We start from the raw sequence: 16723 nt of genomic DNA, 5'->3' as shown, positions 1-16723 counted from the left end.
GAAATGGGAAATATTATTTGAGCCAACCTGGTGATTGTACTGGGAGACAGTCTTTTAGAATGCTCTGAGGGCTGCTCCACCCATTAGAGGTCAAAGCACAGTTACATGTTTTTGAGACAAAGGGTTATACTCTAAATGATGTGTTATTGACAGTTTATACAATCCAGATCTGCCAAGTACAAAAAGTGAGCAGTGGGTCATGGGGTCATCGTGGCCCCTTAAAGATTAAGAAGGAAGTTATCTCCTAAGGAGGTCTGGTTAATGCTGATGCACAACACACACTAAAGGGGAGGGAGGAGGTCCAAAGGGGCAGAGAAAACTTTTATGTTTAAATTTTTCTTGTCTTGCCATAAAATACGAAGTTTATCTTATCACCTTCCACGTTCCTTTGGCTGGTCTAAGAATTAAATTGACATGAGGGTAGGTTAACGGGAGAAAATGAAACAAAAGTTTACTAATAAGTATACATGGGAGAGACCCAGGAGAACTGAGTAACTTGCCAAAATGGTCAAAGCCCTCGCCTTAAGTATTACCATTCTCAGCTAAAGACAAAAGGGGATGTTAAGGGTGAGGAAGAGTCAGTTATGGGAGGTTCCTAGAATAAGCACAGTAAACAAGGATAAGGTTGTTATAAGAGTTTCTAGACATTTGGTCATCCTCGCTTTCTGGAAGAGAGAGGGAAACACCCTTACAAATGGATATTTCCCTTAAAAATGTGAATGTTTCTTACAAAACGGTAACTCCTACTTGGTCTTCACAGTTTTTCCCCACCTCTCTTGTTTCTTAGAACATAACCAAAGAGACATATTTGGGGGGGGGGGTGAATTCTCCCCTACTATGCAGAAGCACTAGTACCTGTCATATGGTTAGTGAGCAATAAATAGGAAATATTAAGATGATTAAATACGACAGGATAATCATTTTTTTCCTAGAAAAAAGACTAATCTGGTGTCAGAAAATAATTCTATGTTTTCTAGTCTCTCACACCCCAGTATGTATAGCATACCTCAGCTGAAGTCCTCTCAATGTTGATTGTAGAAAAGAGTGAAATTTAAGGTCTCCTAAGATGAATTCTGATTAATAATGTTTGAATTTTTTTCTTCTTCTTTTTACATCTCTTCCCTAGCCTTCAGCAACTACTATTCTCTTTTCTACCCACCTCATCTGGCAGATTGTGCCCATCTTTCTCCATTAATATTGTGATATTGTGATTTGTAAGAAAAACATATGTGGTCACTCAGCTGACCAAAATATACTTCTCATATACATTTGGTCTTCATCCATGGTTCCTTGGCTCACAGCTCCCCAAACCCTTGGAATTATCTGAGGGAAAAGAGCCATGGGAGCATCTTTTGCCATAATATTTGGTCTCTTTTCCTCAGTTTCTGAAACCTTTTCAGAGCCATCAAGGTGACATAAATGGATATCTTGTTACTTATAAGAAGAGACTTTCCACCTTGACTGGATTTATGTTAATGAGGTGACTTTTGGAAAGCACCGCAGGATGAGGGCTGGTTGCCAGGGGAACTCACCAGGTGATTAGAGAATTAGAACTTTCAGTCCCATTGACCAGGGGGATGGAGGGTGGGAGGGTGAGATATGTTGAATCAGTTGCCAGTGATTTAATCAGTCATGCCTATGTAATGAGGCCTCCATAAAAACCCAAAGAGGGGAGGGTTTAGAGAGCTTCCAGGTTGGTGAACCAGAACATTTCCACATGCCACTATGCTGGCCCCAAACTCCAGGAGGCCAGAAGCTCCTTTGTTAGCACCTGGCCCTGTGTATCTCTACATGTGGCTGTTGATTCATACCCTTTAATATCCTTCGTAATAAACAGTAATCAAGTAAGTAAATGGGTTTCTTTGGTTCTCTAAGCTGCTCTAGCAAATTAATCAAATTCAAGAAGGTTGTGGGAACCTCAGATTTACAGCCAGTTGATCAGAAGTACAGGTAACAACCTGGACTTGCTGATCGGCATCCTGAATTGGAGGGAATCATTGGAACCTCCATTTTGCAGCTGGTCCCTCAGAAGTACAGGTAGCAACTTGGGCTTGCCTTTGGCTTCTGAAGTAGAGGGAAGTCTTGTGGGACTGAGACCTTTACGTGTGGAATCCCATGCCATCTCTAGGTAGATAGTGTCAGAATTGAGTTGAATTGTAGGGCACCCAGCTGGTGTCCAGATCATTGCTTGCTGATGGTGTGGAAATGCCTCCTCCCCGACACTGGAATTGGGTGATCACAACAACTGTTAATTGTTCTTGGGAATTTCATTGTTCTCAGCAATTGTCAACATCTTTCACCTCAGTCCTTTCTAATTCTCTTAATTTGTACTTCTCTTATGTAAACCTCTGAAAAGAAACAAAATCTAATTGCCAAATATGTAAAATGTTTTCATAATTATATATAAATTTATTTGTCTATAGATAAATATATCTCATCCTCCTATATTATTGTGGTTAGATGAAATGATGAATATGAAGTAACTTTCTGTAATAAGAACAAAATCTCCATGCAAAAGTTAGGTGATGACACTATTGTAAAGCAGTTATACTCCAATAAAGATGTTCAAAAAAAACAGAAGTTAGGTGATGTTTACCAACTGATAACATAGAACTAACCATGCCCACAAATGTTTAAGAGTACTAGTTATCATCGGGATTCTGTAAATCATGTAGTATCCACTTAGCTCTGTTTCCACTACAGTAGCGGTCCTTAAATTGGAATGGGACTTAAAGTCACATGGACTGATTACTGACAGTTCAGTTTGATGATTTTCACCCCAACATTCTGATTTGCATAGATCTGCACTGGAGCCTAGCAGTCAGTAGTTTTGAAGAGAACTCTAAATGATTCTAAGGCAGTTGTCCATTCCTCACTTTGCAAACACTGCTCTAGGTCAGCTCCAGTTTCTTAGAATATTCTTGTAAAAGACCATTTTTTGTGTTTCATGTTCCTGTAGGATACATTTATCATTGACTTTCATGATAGAGAGAGGCCCACTTAATCTTGTCTTGGGATAATATTTTTGACATTTGTTAAGTTTTAAAAATTAATATTATCAATTCCTGCTAGGCTATTTAAAATACTATCTAATCTTTTGATCATTCTAATCTTTGATAATAATCTGCTCATTGTACTCACTTTTTAAAGATTAAAGTAAACACAGGTTTGTTATTCTAAGATAATTTAAGTTATGGTAAATAAGGTTAGATACAGTATAAATTTTCGGAATGTTAAAGCTAGCTTTGTCTAGTTTAAGTCTAATAATTGCCAATTAGGCTTTTACCATTTATGCAGAAAATCAAATTTTCCGGGCCAGATACTTTGGATACCCATGAAGAGGCATTTCATCACAAAGTATATAAAGCTGAATCTTACTTTACTGTGAGTTAGGCTACTGCAGCTCCCTTTACTTCTCTGTAGAAATAAGGTTGAGGAAGGATGCTTGCATAAGCAATAAAGCCAAAGGTTACACATAGCCTATTTTGTTACTTTGCTAGCAGTTTTCCTTTCAGTATAGTAATAAATACAATGGGATATCTGCCTTCTATTATTTGGTACCTTTCTGAGATCTCATTTTCCCTGGCCCTGCAGCTTTTAATCTCCAGAAGTTGGGTGTGTATGGAGTAATATGATAAGCATTAATATTTCTGATACTTATGTGATTTTATATTTATTTTTGCAAGGATAGAAATTAAATTTTTCATTTTCATTTCATAACAAATTTAAATGACAACTATTAAAACAAAATTTGATGCATATCTGTGATGCAAGTGGATTTTCTCTTTGGTGTGCTTGGCTATTTCTCATATACTTTTTAAGACAGATAAGCAATTTTTTAGGACAGTGCATTCCAAGTCATGTTTATAGTATATAGAATAAATATATAGAATAATGATATAAAACTTGAAAAAAGATTTTTTAGGCAAATAATGTTTTCTTGTATTTAGAGAGAGACCATATGCAAATTTGGGTGATTTATAAATAAAATAGGCAACAGATATAAGTATATAAAATAAGCAATCTGACTATGCATTTTATCCTAAAAATGACCAGTTATCATACTTTATAAAATGTAACATCGTTAAATCATTATACTCCCTTCCATATAAGGTACTTAAAAACCTTCCAAAAGGTTCCCACTTTTGTAGTTCTTGATGAATTTAGTGTGTAAAAGATTCATTGGGTGGGCTTCTCTGGTGGTGCAGTGTTTGAGAGTCTGCCTGCTGATGCAGGGGACACAGGTTCGTGCCCCAGTCTGGGAAGATCCCACATGCCGCGGAGCGGCTGGGCCCATGAGCCATGGCCACTGAGCCTGCGCATCCGGAGCCTGTGCTCCACAACGGGAGAGTCCACAACAGCAAGAGGCCCCGCGTACCGCAAAAAAAAAAAAAAAAAGATTCATTGGGGAGGGAAAAGTACTAATAGTTCGGGCTCTGAAATCCAAGTTTTTGTGCTGATCTTGGTTAAACTTCATAACCTTTATGGGTCCCAGTTTTTCCGTCTGTGAAATGGGTGTAATAAGATTTTCCTACCTCATAGGGTAATCATGAGAGTTAATGGGGATAACATTTGTAAAACACTTAGCACAATACTACATTTGATTATGAATATATTTTATAGTTGCTGTATAAGTATTCCTCACATTCTTGAATCATGTCCAGGTTTTTCTTAAATTCCACAGAATAGGGACCAAATCCTATAGTCTCTTTATCGTAAAGGACGATCTCCATTGGTCTCCATTCTGTTTTTCCAATCTCATCTCTTGTCATTCCCCTCCTCATTCTTTTTCCGCATACTCTTTCAGGCCCTTGAACTTGTTACCCCTGCTGAAACTTAGCAAACTGTTAACGTTTAAGTACAGAAAGTACAATAAAAATAACCACGCTCTTCACCTAAGAATGCAGGGTTAAGAGTCATTTGATCTTTCCCTGTACCTTCTTTAAAAACTCCTCCTCCTCCCCACTCCTCAATCCTTTTAGCATTCTGTATTATCTCAAATATATTACTTCCCTTTATGGCATAACAATTATTTTACTGCACAGCCGTCTCCCACATTGGGTTTTCCTTGCTGAGTAAATGATTGTTTCATGATAAAAATGAATGAGTAGGAAGTCACACTGCTGACCTAGTTAGAACTTCGCGTAAAGCAAAAGCATATAGGCTTGGATCCTCAAAGTGCACAAACTGTGGGACACCATCTGTTTCAACTCTGTAGAGCAGTTTGTTTTTCAGCTGTCTTTAGGGAAAAAAAGAATGATTCCAGTTGAATAAATCCTGTCCATTTGGTTGGATAGTAAGATATTTTGATTTAAGTCAGATGTCTAAGATAGGCACAATTTTACTTCTCCTTAAGCTAGACTGTATCCTATCACTTAACTAGCCATGTGCTCTTATTCTGCTGGTTCCTCTTTTAAGATATAATGTGTGTGTGAAAGAGTGTTAGATAGAGACACATATGCCTACTTGAGGTTTGCAGTATGGGAATAACCCATACTTTCCTTTTGGAAAGGAAATATGAGGATTTCAGCTACTAGCAATGTGATTCGAATGATGTTTACTGTTATTTTGGAACAGAGTTGAATCCAGAGAGGAAAAAGTAAACCGTTCAGAGGAAGAAAACTTTACTCTTTATCCATCATTAGGAGAAAGTGCAGTTTTGTACTGGAAGCAGCAGGAGTTAATTATGGTTATGAGGATCTGCCATTTTGGGGGCATATTGGGGTATTTTTCAACTTTCTTGATAAACTGGCAAAGAATCTAACTTAAGGAGTTGTCCTACATGGTTAGAAATTGTTAAATTGGTGTTGGTGAAGAATGACTGAATCATAGGTTTCAACTACTCAGATTTGTAGTAAACACATTTATTTTTGCCTAACTTTCCTATAATCCTAGATATAAACAAATCACTGGACATGCCAAACTCTGACTTTAGTTGAGAGCAATTGGAAGCTTTCAGTTATAAAATCAGAAAAGCAAATAGACAATGATGGAAGACCAGTCCCTGAAAACAACAAACAAAACCTTCCCTTAGTATTCATGTTGTCTGAAATAAAGCAAAACAAACGTAACACGCGTGTGTGTGTGTGTGCGCGCGCATATTATATATACATAAACTGAATCACTGTGCTGTATACCTGAAGCTAACAGAACATTGCAAATCAACTATACTTAAGTAAAAAACAAACTTTTTTTAAATAAAATATACAATGGAGAAAAGACAGTCTCTTCAATAACTGGTGCTGGGAAAACTGGACAGTTCATGTAAAAGAATGAAATTAGAACATTCTCTAACAAGATATACAAAAATAAACTCAAAATGGATTAAAGACTTAAATGTAAGACCTGAAACCATAAAGAAGAGAACAGCCGGAACGCTCTTTGACATAATTCATAGCAGTATTTTTTTTTGGATCTATCTCCTAAAGCAAAGGAAACAAAAGCAGAAATTCACAAATGGGACCTAAATAAACTTAAAAGCTTTTTCACAGCAAAGGAAATAATCCACAAAATGAAAAGACAACCTACTGAATGGGAGAAAATATTTCCAAATGTTATGACCGATAAGGGGTTAATATCCAAAATATGTAAATACCTCATACAACTCAACATCAAAAAAACAAACAACCTGATTAAAAAATGGACAGAAGACCTGAATAGACATTTTTCCAAATACAGATGGCCAACAGACACAAGAAAAGATGCTCAGCATCATTAATCGTCAGAGAAATGCAAATTCAGACTACAATGAGATATCATCTCACATCTGTCAGAATGGCTATCATCAAGAAGCCATTGGTGCAGCTACTATGGAAAAGAGTATGAAGGTTTCTCAAAAAAACTAAAAATAGAGTTACCATATGACCCAGCAAGTTCACTCCTGGGTATATATCCAAAAAAAGTAAAAACACTAATTCAGAAAGATACATGCACCCCAGTGTTCATAGCACTATTTACAATAGTCAAGATGTGGAAGCAACCTAAGTATCCATTGACAGATGAATGGAGAAAAAAAGATGTGGTATATATGTACAATGGAATGAATACTACTCAGCCATAAAAAAGAATGAAATTTTGCCATTTGCAACAACATGGATGGATTTGGAGGGTATTATGCTTAGTGAAACAGGTCAGACAGAGAAAGACAAATACTGTATGGTATCACTTATATGTGAAATCTAAAAAATAAACTAGTGAATATAACAAAGAGACAGGTATAGAGAACAAACTAGTGGTTACCAGTGAGGAGAGGGAATGGGGGAGGGGCAAGATAGGGGTAGGAGGTTAAGAGGTACAAACTACTATGTATAAAATAAATAATCTACAAGGATATATTGTATAGCACAGGGAATATAGCTAATACTTTATAATAATTATAAATGGAATATAACCTTTAAAATTGTGAATCACTGTGTTGTACACCTGAAACTTACATAGTATTATACATCAACTGTATCTCAATAAAAAAATGAAAAAGAAATAGGAGTTTTAAAACATTTCCCCAATATTCACATTATTCCAAATATACCCTCTTTTTTCTGCTCATTTATTCAATGAGACATTCTATTTTATGTTTTTAAATAGCTGTCATGGATGCACTGGTAGAAGATGATATCTGCATTCTGAATCATGAAAAAGCCCATAGGAGAGATACAGTGACTCCAGTCTCAATATATTCAGGAGATGAATCTGTTGCTTCACATTTTGCCCTTGTCACTGCATATGAAGACATCAAAAAACGACTTAAGGATTCAGAGAAAGAGAACTCTTTCTTAAAAAAAAGAATAAGAGTTTTGGAAGAAAAGGTAATTTATCTGTTTACCTTCATTATGTTTGTGACTTAATAATTCAAAGCATTTGAAATTTTAAATATTTTTCTGCTCTGTCTTCCATGAGTACCAAATTTCTAAGGATAACTCACTGCTAATCTCAAAACCCTGGGCATTTTACTTAGCCTACTGTGTTTCACTTATCATAGTGCTTGGTGAATATTTGCAGAATAGGATTAACAACATGAAGGGATTAAAGTTCAAATATTTTTCTTACCTCTTTTTATCAGATTGCCTTACCTTCATAGCTGTATGTATTTTATTCAGGATTTTTTAATATGTGCAAAAAATTATATACCAACAAAGGAAATGAAGTGTCAAAGGAAGAAGTTCCTGGAACATTGTTCTGATATGTTTAATAACGTTTTCGTCAGTACTAAAATTTTACCACGACTGACATCTTTACCTCAACATTCTCCTTTGTTCTTGAACACACGTAATAAGAATGCATTTAACTGATGAAGTAATGTCTTCTGTTTACACCTTTTAATGCAGAAACTGTTATAGAATACATAAGCAAGGTAGCTGATTCAGTTATAAATCATCAGATCTACTTAGCTTATTGGGAAATCTTCCTCACTTATCCATTTATTGGGAAATCTTCCTCACGCATCCATTTATTTTTAAAGTTTAACTTAGTTCATTTTCCTTCAGATCATAGTTTATGATCCTTAGATCTTCAGTGTAGTGGTACATTACAGACAGGAGCTTGCACAAAGGGGGAAGGAAATGATCTAGTTATAAAAACTTAAGGATAGGGCTTGGTAGAGTTTCACTCATTTGGAGGAAGTAAGAAAAGACTCAGTTGTAAAAATAATCAATTTCTTTGTATTCGTATGAATTTTCTTAATGACTATTAAATAAAATTGTGACATACTGGATAGAGTGACAAAAGGTAACATTTTGGAGCTTGTAGTTAGGTTTATTCTAAAAGTCAATAGAAAAATGTGATTTGGTATAAGTAACATTGGAAATATTTCTGTACTTTGTGACCAACAATCCTAATAATTTCTCTTCTGGAATAATATAGGAATTGAACTAACACGTCTATTCCTTAAAATGTCAAGTACACACTAACTTGATATTTTTCTGATGATGGAAATTAAATACTGTGTGCTGGCTTGGAAACACATAAGCACTATGAAAGAATGCTGTACTGTGTTTAGTGTGACGAATTAATATTATAAATAGTTACTACAAAGTATAAGATACTGATTAAGTAAAAGCCTGAAAGAAGAGTTTTAAAAGTATCTGTTCTGTACTTTTTACTTTCTTAATCAGTAAAGCTTAATTGTGTGGAAGTGAAATGTTCACTTAATTGTAGTCCAGGCTTTATTCCTGCATTAGAGTAATTAAGGTCCAGGCTTTATTCCCTGCATTAGAGTAATTAAGGTAAGTCGTGCAGCCATAGAAGACTGACTTATTTTCTTATGTAGAACGTCCTCTTAAGCCTTGTCTTCTAATTTTATACCATTAGCTTATAGGAGCTCGAAAGGATGAAGAAACAAGTTCTGTGGGACGAGAACAAGTAAATAAGGCCTACCATGCATATCGAGAGGTTTGCATTGACAGAGATAATTTGAAGAGCAAATTGGATAAAATGGTAAGTTGGTTTGAAAAGGATGGTATCTGTATGTTGTAAATGAGTTTTCTCCTTCAAGAGGTTAAAATTAGAAATGAGATATTTACACTTATTAGATAAAAAATTTGCATGGTCAAGGCAAAAATAGAAAATTTTGATAGGAATATTTGTAAGTTATTTCTATACAAAATATGTACTCAATATGTAATGATGTTTAGGTCCTTTTGTTTTTTTTTTTTGATGTTTAGGTCTGAAGTACATCTAACACCACTAACTTCTTTTGAAAAATCATGACTTAGTAGAGTTTATCACTGTGTTTTTTTTAAAAAGCCAATGAATAATATGTCCTAAGTTAGAAAAAGATTAGTGAAAAACTGAGTTCATTTCCCACCTTGCTTTTCAAAGGATAGAATCAGTTTTTTCAACATCTACCTGAAAATTAATATATAATACCAACCTATAGATTTTATTGAATGTAATTTGGCATTTTCTCTACTTAACTAGAATAAAGACAACTCTGAATCTTTGAAAGTATTGAATGAACAGCTACAATCTAAAGAAGTAGAACTCCTCCAGCTGAGGACAGAGGTGGAAACTCAGCAGGGTAGGCCACTTAAACGTGTTATAATTATTCTAACGCAATTAATACATTTTTCCATTCCTGTGTTATATCCATGATCAGTTTGCTATATCTGTATCCTAAGGACTTATTTTTTAATTTTTAGGCTTATATTAATTGCTCTGCTTTTACAAAGTATCAACTTTTAACTTTTCCTTGGATATAAATTGTACTTTTCCTAGAGAAAATTTGATGGTTTTTATTCAGGGCTAGTTTGCAGTGAAGTAGATGAAGAAAGGAGTAGAACCCCATCCTCTCCAAAGCCTCTTGCCCACTGCTAGACGCCCTGTCATTGAGTAGTTACAGTTGCTTCCCCCCGCCCCAATTTCTAAAGGTTGTTACCAATGTGCAGATGAGATGCTATGTTGAAAAGTTAAGAGTGGGAGATATGGGTATTAGCCTGCTCCCATGCACATTCATTCTGATGAGACAAGCTGACGAGTAGGCCTCTGAGAGACCTTTTGATGGGAGGTTGAGGTGAGATCTCTCATGGCAGCTGATTGGGTCTTTTTCTATGTACAGAGCCTAAGGAACCAAGTCAAGGGTTAGTCCATATCCAGTGGTATTGAGTTTGTACAGTGGAATGTTTATGAATAAAATTGTTCGGAAGTTATGTTCTAGGCCTGATGGTCAAACTTTATACTTTCTAAAGGGACTAGATGTAGTGATGAGCTGAGTGAGCATCAGTTCACTCACTTCATTTAATTCTTATCACTCTCAACCTTGACGTATATAGATTATTCATCCATATATAATTTCAGCATATGCTTGATATGTGTTGTATATTTTAAAGTTTCAGGCTGACAAATTTGCTCTTTAACCTAAACCAAAAATCAGGGATAGGGGTAATTAATACATTCTAAAATAAGATTGCTAGATTTCTTATTAGCATAGATACGTGAAAATAATTACTGTTTTTCAGAAACTTAGTAATTGTTCATTATTTATATTGGTTTTTCTTTTAACCTGCATTTTATTGGCATAATCTTTTTCGAATTGCAACCAATGTAGAAGTCAGAAATAACAATTTTAATGTCCATCCTTTTTGTAGTGATAAGAAATTTAAATCCACCTTCATCCAACTGGGAGGTGGAAAAGTTGAGCTGTGACCTGAAGATCCATGGTTTGGAACAAGAACTGGAACTGATGAGGAAGGAATGTAGAGATCTCAAAATAGAGCTACAAAAAGCCAAACAAACGGTATTACAGAATTATTAAATTGAGAAATTCAGCATGCATATGTGTGCATCATATGTAGGATTTATTACTAAGTGTTAAATCATAGAGTTGACATAAATTATAACTACTTATAGAGTCACATTATCTGAAAATTCACCTTTATCTTCCCCTTTAATCATTTTTGCTAAAATATGATAACTATACTTCTAGCATAATCCCAGAATTATATTATGATTTTGTTGTTTAAAAGCTAATTTTTAAAAACCTTATTAGTTTATTAATTTATTAAAGCTGTTCTTTCAGACTTCCTTTCCTTCAGTTTCCTTAAGTCATTTTTTTCTCTGTAAAGTTTAAAGAGAACTCAGGTTTTAAGTTTCCCACTTCATTTAACGTAATAATTTGATTAATTTAGACATGACAGGAGACTTGCTTTTAGAATTACTAAAACAAAACTTTACAGCATCCACTAATTCTCAGAAGTCTAATACTTTTGGAGCAACTTTAATTTTCAGCTAATAGCTGAGAATGCAAGAATTGGGGTTGGCGGAGCGGGGGGGTGGGGGTGGGGAGCAAAACAAAAACCCTGCTTGAGCTGCTAAAGTGTGGTTAGCCTGAAGTCATCCACTGAAACACAAGTTGCCTCTCGGGTCCTCACCCAGAGTCTGTCTACTAATACAGTGATCCCTGGACAATGGGGTTGTGACCCGTGGAGGTCTGCTTATACAAGCTTATACAAGGATTGTTTTCAGTAAGTATACAGTCGGTCTTTGGTATCTATGGGTTCCACATCTGTGGATCGAGGCCACCACAGGTTGTAGACTACGCTATCCATTGTTGGTTGAATCCACGGATGCTGACCCGAGGATACAGAGGGACGACTGTGGGACTTGAACATACGCAGATTTTGGTACCCACTGCGGATCCTAGAACCAGTGTCCCGTGGATAGGATACTGAGGGACAACTTTACATTGGGTTCAGAAAAGCTTGGATAAATGTTTTCAATGTCATGACAATGCTGAGAATAAAAAGAAGGAATGATAGAGAAGCAGAGCAGTGTGGGAGCAATGCTCCAAACACAAAGTTTAAAATAATTATTACAAGAAATTGAAAAGTTTAATAGTCTGGAGTTCAATAGCCATTATATACATTCTGTACACTTATGTATTTCAAACTAAGGTAGCCACGTAGATAATTATTTCTCAGGTCAACATTTTGCCCATCAGATTATCCAGCACTACTAAGGAGCTATGTCCCCACCCTAGGTTCTTCTGAGCAGCCACCATCTGAAAGAGGAGCTCCGCCCACGCTTCCTGACTGCCAGCCAGCACTCTGCCCTGAGTCCCAAGTATCCTTAGATGAGCCAACAGGTCTCTCGTCTGTAATGTGGTCTTTACTGAAGGTGACCACTGGTTAAGAATGAGACAGGCATTAAGAATAATATAGCATCCTACCTTGGCCTTTACCCAGTGAACTCCTCTGAACTGGACAGTGAGAACTTGATTTGGAGCCCCCAGGCCTGATAAAGGGGAAACACCCACTATAAAAATTACTATCACCTCCCATTAGAGAAAAAAAAAATTGTTTTTCCTACTTGACATCTGAAGTTGATTTTCCTAGCTTTGCACCCGTGATCACATGCACAATTCCTTTAGCAGCTTCCAGCATCCTGTCCTGCAAGCCCAGTTGCCCGTAGCCCTTGAGAGGCTTCTTTTAAAAAGATGTGCTTGCAGGAAAAGATCTGCATCTTGAAGCTCTGAATTACAATTGTCAGTATATACTTTCTACTTGAAATGATTTGATAGCTTTTATAAATAATGGATATCTCCTTATAGAGTAAGAAGCAGAACCATGGAATCATAAAAACTTGGTTCATGATTGTGTTGCTTATTGTGACATTAGCAAACTCATTTAACTGAACTTTTTTCTATAAACTTGACATTAAATATCTAAGCAGCGTGGTGCCTAGTACATAGGGTATTCAATAAGTGAATGTGTTTCAAAAATTTTAATTAGGGTAATCCAGAAAAGCGCTTTAGGGGTGTATATGTGTATATGTGTTAATACAGTTCAGTTCTTATTATTTGTTTTCCACTAGGTGGTGCTAGAGGATAAATTTGCTTTTAGTTTAATTGATCTTTCACAAATCACAGAAACAGACTTGAAGGTAGAAGAAACTTTAGAAATCACTTGTTTTATTGCTGATGATGTTGCTTTATTGCTGAGTCTTTGTTGCTGAGACTAAGAAACTTTAAGAGTTGAAGGTGAGGGAAGGGAGGAATTTGTTTTTTGAAAAGGGGATTTAAGACACGGTCCCTTCTTCATAGGAATTTATTTGGCTGGAGGAGGGGAGATTTAAAGTCAAAAATGCTCACAACTAATATAGAGATATGAACCAAGGAAAGATGGAGTGGAAATTTATCAATTTATCAAGGGTTCCAAGTTTAAATCTTGGTATTGTGGGATGTGTACATTTCAGTCTTGTTTCAGAGGTGTTACTGGTCAGAGTCCTCTTGGATATGAGAGTCAAAGAGCAAGCTATGGAGAGAAAATTTATTTTCACATTAATAATCTTATATCTACTGTAGCCATACTTACAAATATTTTTAAGATGGTACTTTCTGTGAAACATATTTTATAATACCTTCTGAAGTGTGAAATAGCATCCTACATGGACAGAACAGTGGTGTTTTGGGGGCTTTGCCTTTTTTTAAAGTACTTAGTGAGCTCAGTTGATTGTTTGGTATTAAATGAGGTCAAGGTTCCAGGGTCATTTCCACTATGGGCCTTCTTTACTTTCTGTATCCTCCAGTTTTCCAGCCACTTATATTCAGAACAGTGGATCCTTTTAGAAAAACAGACCACTAGGACTGAAGCGTAGGAAACACTGGCTCAGTAAATGGAGTTGGTGTAGATGCCTAAGGTAGCCAATGACAGCCTCTTTGGAGATGCACAGTGTGCTGTGTGTACTAAAGGTTCTGAGCAGTCCTGAAGTACAGGAACCTATTTAACTTGAACAGTGTTTCCGAGGATTTTGTAGCTATGGGCCCATTTATGTGAAACTCCAACATCAGATGGCACAAGTTGGGAAACATATCCATTACTGCCTTTAGAACATGGCAAACTGATGACTGGCCAGGGACAGGGTCTTTGAGTATTAGAGACAATTCCTTTGTGCTTTTTACTAATTTACGTTAGATTTTCTGAATTGTTAGGTGGTAGCTGGAGAAATACTTCACCAAGCAAAACTGTTAGGTTTTTTGTTTTGTTTTGTTTACTATCATTGGCTTTAAAAACAAGTAAGATTGGGCTTCCCTGGTGGCACAGAGGTTGAGAGTCCGCCTGCCAATGCAGGGGACGCAGGTTCGTGCCCCGGTCCGGGAGGATCCCTCATGCTGCGGAGCGGCTGGACCTGTGAACCATGGCCGCTGGGCCTGCGCGTCCGGAGCCTGTGCTCCGCAGCGGGAGGGGCCACAACAGTGAGAGGCCCACGTACCACCAAAAAAAAACAAAAAACAAGGAAGGTTTCCATTGTGCGTATATGTATAAGTATACACTAATTAAAATGTGTATTTTTAATTAATTATACAGAGAAACGAAAAGTGACTTGATCTGATTCCTTCATTTCCTATGAGGAACAGGAAAGGAAAATGTCCAAGGTTATGTGCTTTGTTAGTGGTCAGACTTCCTCTGACTTGTGGGCCAGTTCTGTTTTCCCTCTCCACAGGGCTCCCTGAGATGCAACTAAATCATTTACAGTATTTAGTTGGTATTTTCTGAACAATCAGATCCAAAGACACTTTAACTTCTGTAGTACATTTTTTTTTTTTTTTTTGCGGTACGCCGGCCTCTCACTGCTGCGGCCCCTCCCGCTGCGGAGCACAGGCTCCGGGCGCGCAGGCTCAGCGGCCATGGCTCACGGGCGCAGCCGCTCCGCGCGCACGTGGGATCCTCCTGGACCGGGGCACGAACCCGCGTACCCTGCATCGGCAGGCGGACTCCCAACCACTGCGCCACCAGGGAAGCCCTCTGTAGTACATTTTGATATTTTACACTCCCAAACTCAGAGGACTTATGAAGTCCTTTTGTGGCTTTTTAGTGTTCCACTTTAAAAAATATCATTTAGATTATATAAATAAGAAATGGTAAAGTTAAATTTTGTTTTCTTAGTTTATACTGGCCATTTCTGCTAATAGAATTAGTGCCTGTGGTAGTCATTTTTATTTGTTATAGACCCTGAATTGAATGCATTGCAAACAAGTGTGTTACAGAGTTATCTTAAATGTATTAAGTCCACTTTTAAATATCTTTTATAGGTTCTTTTTGTCATCTATAACCTAAACTACTAAAACTTGGAAGTATATAAGGACTTTATGAAGTCCTTTCCCTGTCATTTTCTTGTGGAAAGAAGAAATTTATGTTAATCTTTTTAAACAACCTGTTAAATTTTGGTACTTCTTTGTAATAATATCAAAAAGTGAAATACCAATAAACTTCCATTTTCTGGTGGAATTCACTCAGCTATACCTGAAGAAACAGTAATTTGATCAATTTGTTACCCTTTTTTGAATATAGATTTCAGATTGGTATCATCAGAAATACATTTTGTAAGACTCCAAGGTCTTTTATGTGAGAGCAAGTGTATTTTTTAAAGAAAATTAAAGCATTAATGACTTTAAATAATTGGAAATGATTTAGAAATACCTGTATAAATTTGGAGTTATTTCATTAAAATTGAATATAAGATACTAGTTTTATGCTGTACAGTTACAGATGTATTCTGTAAAAGCTGAAGCACGTGTAGGGTAATAAAGTATTGAGAATAAATAGAAGGTAACAATTACAACTTTTAAACTGTTTTTTAAACAATGACAGTATCCATCTCAGGAAGACAATCTGAAGAGCAGAGATCTCCAAAGACTAAGCATTTCAAGGTATGAACATCCTTCAGCATTCAATAATAATACATTATATAATAATAATTATTATTCTGTAGGCCACTTTGTATAGGTACATAGATTTCTGTTATGATTTAACCTTAAAAACAGGTTGACACTATTTGGGTACTGCATGTAATTTCTGATCACAATGTATTTATAAAAAATATTTAACTGTTCCTTAACAACAGGCTTGAACTTGGGCAGTAGAAAGGTGCATATTGTGATGCCTTAGATAAAATTTTTGAACATTCAGTAATATTTTAGATAGGATTTTAGGGAGCTAGTTGTGCAGAAGTATTCTGTAATTCTGATTTTTACATGAAGAATTATGCATTTTCATACACAGCAATATCACTTTGTCTTAAGGGCAAACTTGGACAGCCTTACTCTTTGATAATGACATGAATTTTAAGAGAACTGTCCTCTTGGGGTAAGAATAAAAGTAGCTATCAGAGTTCATGTATGCTACTTTGGCCCTTTTTTTTCTCAAATATATATATCATTTTTATTTAAGTAACATAAGTGCATTGTTTTATCTGATAATTTTTGTTCTGCTATGTTAACATCCCCTCTCTC

At 36.2% G+C, this 16723-nt stretch overlaps 1 protein-coding gene across 2 annotated transcripts in view; it reads left to right on the top strand.

Moving 5' to 3' along the window:
- The window catches only part of AZI2 (5-azacytidine induced 2), a 36652-nt gene that overhangs the window by 10537 nt on the left and 9392 nt on the right, over nt 1-16723 (top strand). For both annotated transcript variants that reach the window (XM_019946877.3, XM_073810924.1), the window contains exons 2-6: nt 7585-7805; nt 9307-9432; nt 9916-10015; nt 11082-11230; nt 16083-16141. In XM_019946877.3, the coding sequence (XP_019802436.1) occupies nt 7590-7805; nt 9307-9432; nt 9916-10015; nt 11082-11230; nt 16083-16141 (650 nt within the window). In that variant the 5' untranslated portion in view covers nt 7585-7589. The remainder of the gene's footprint in view (nt 1-7584; nt 7806-9306; nt 9433-9915; nt 10016-11081; nt 11231-16082; nt 16142-16723) is intronic.

Source organism: Tursiops truncatus, chromosome 10, assembly GCF_011762595.2.
Source record: "Tursiops truncatus isolate mTurTru1 chromosome 10, mTurTru1.mat.Y, whole genome shotgun sequence".
Lineage (NCBI taxonomy): Eukaryota > Metazoa > Chordata > Mammalia > Artiodactyla > Delphinidae > Tursiops > Tursiops truncatus.
The sequence above is the reverse complement of the archived record's forward strand: the minus strand, read 5'-3'. Positions and strand labels throughout refer to the sequence as shown.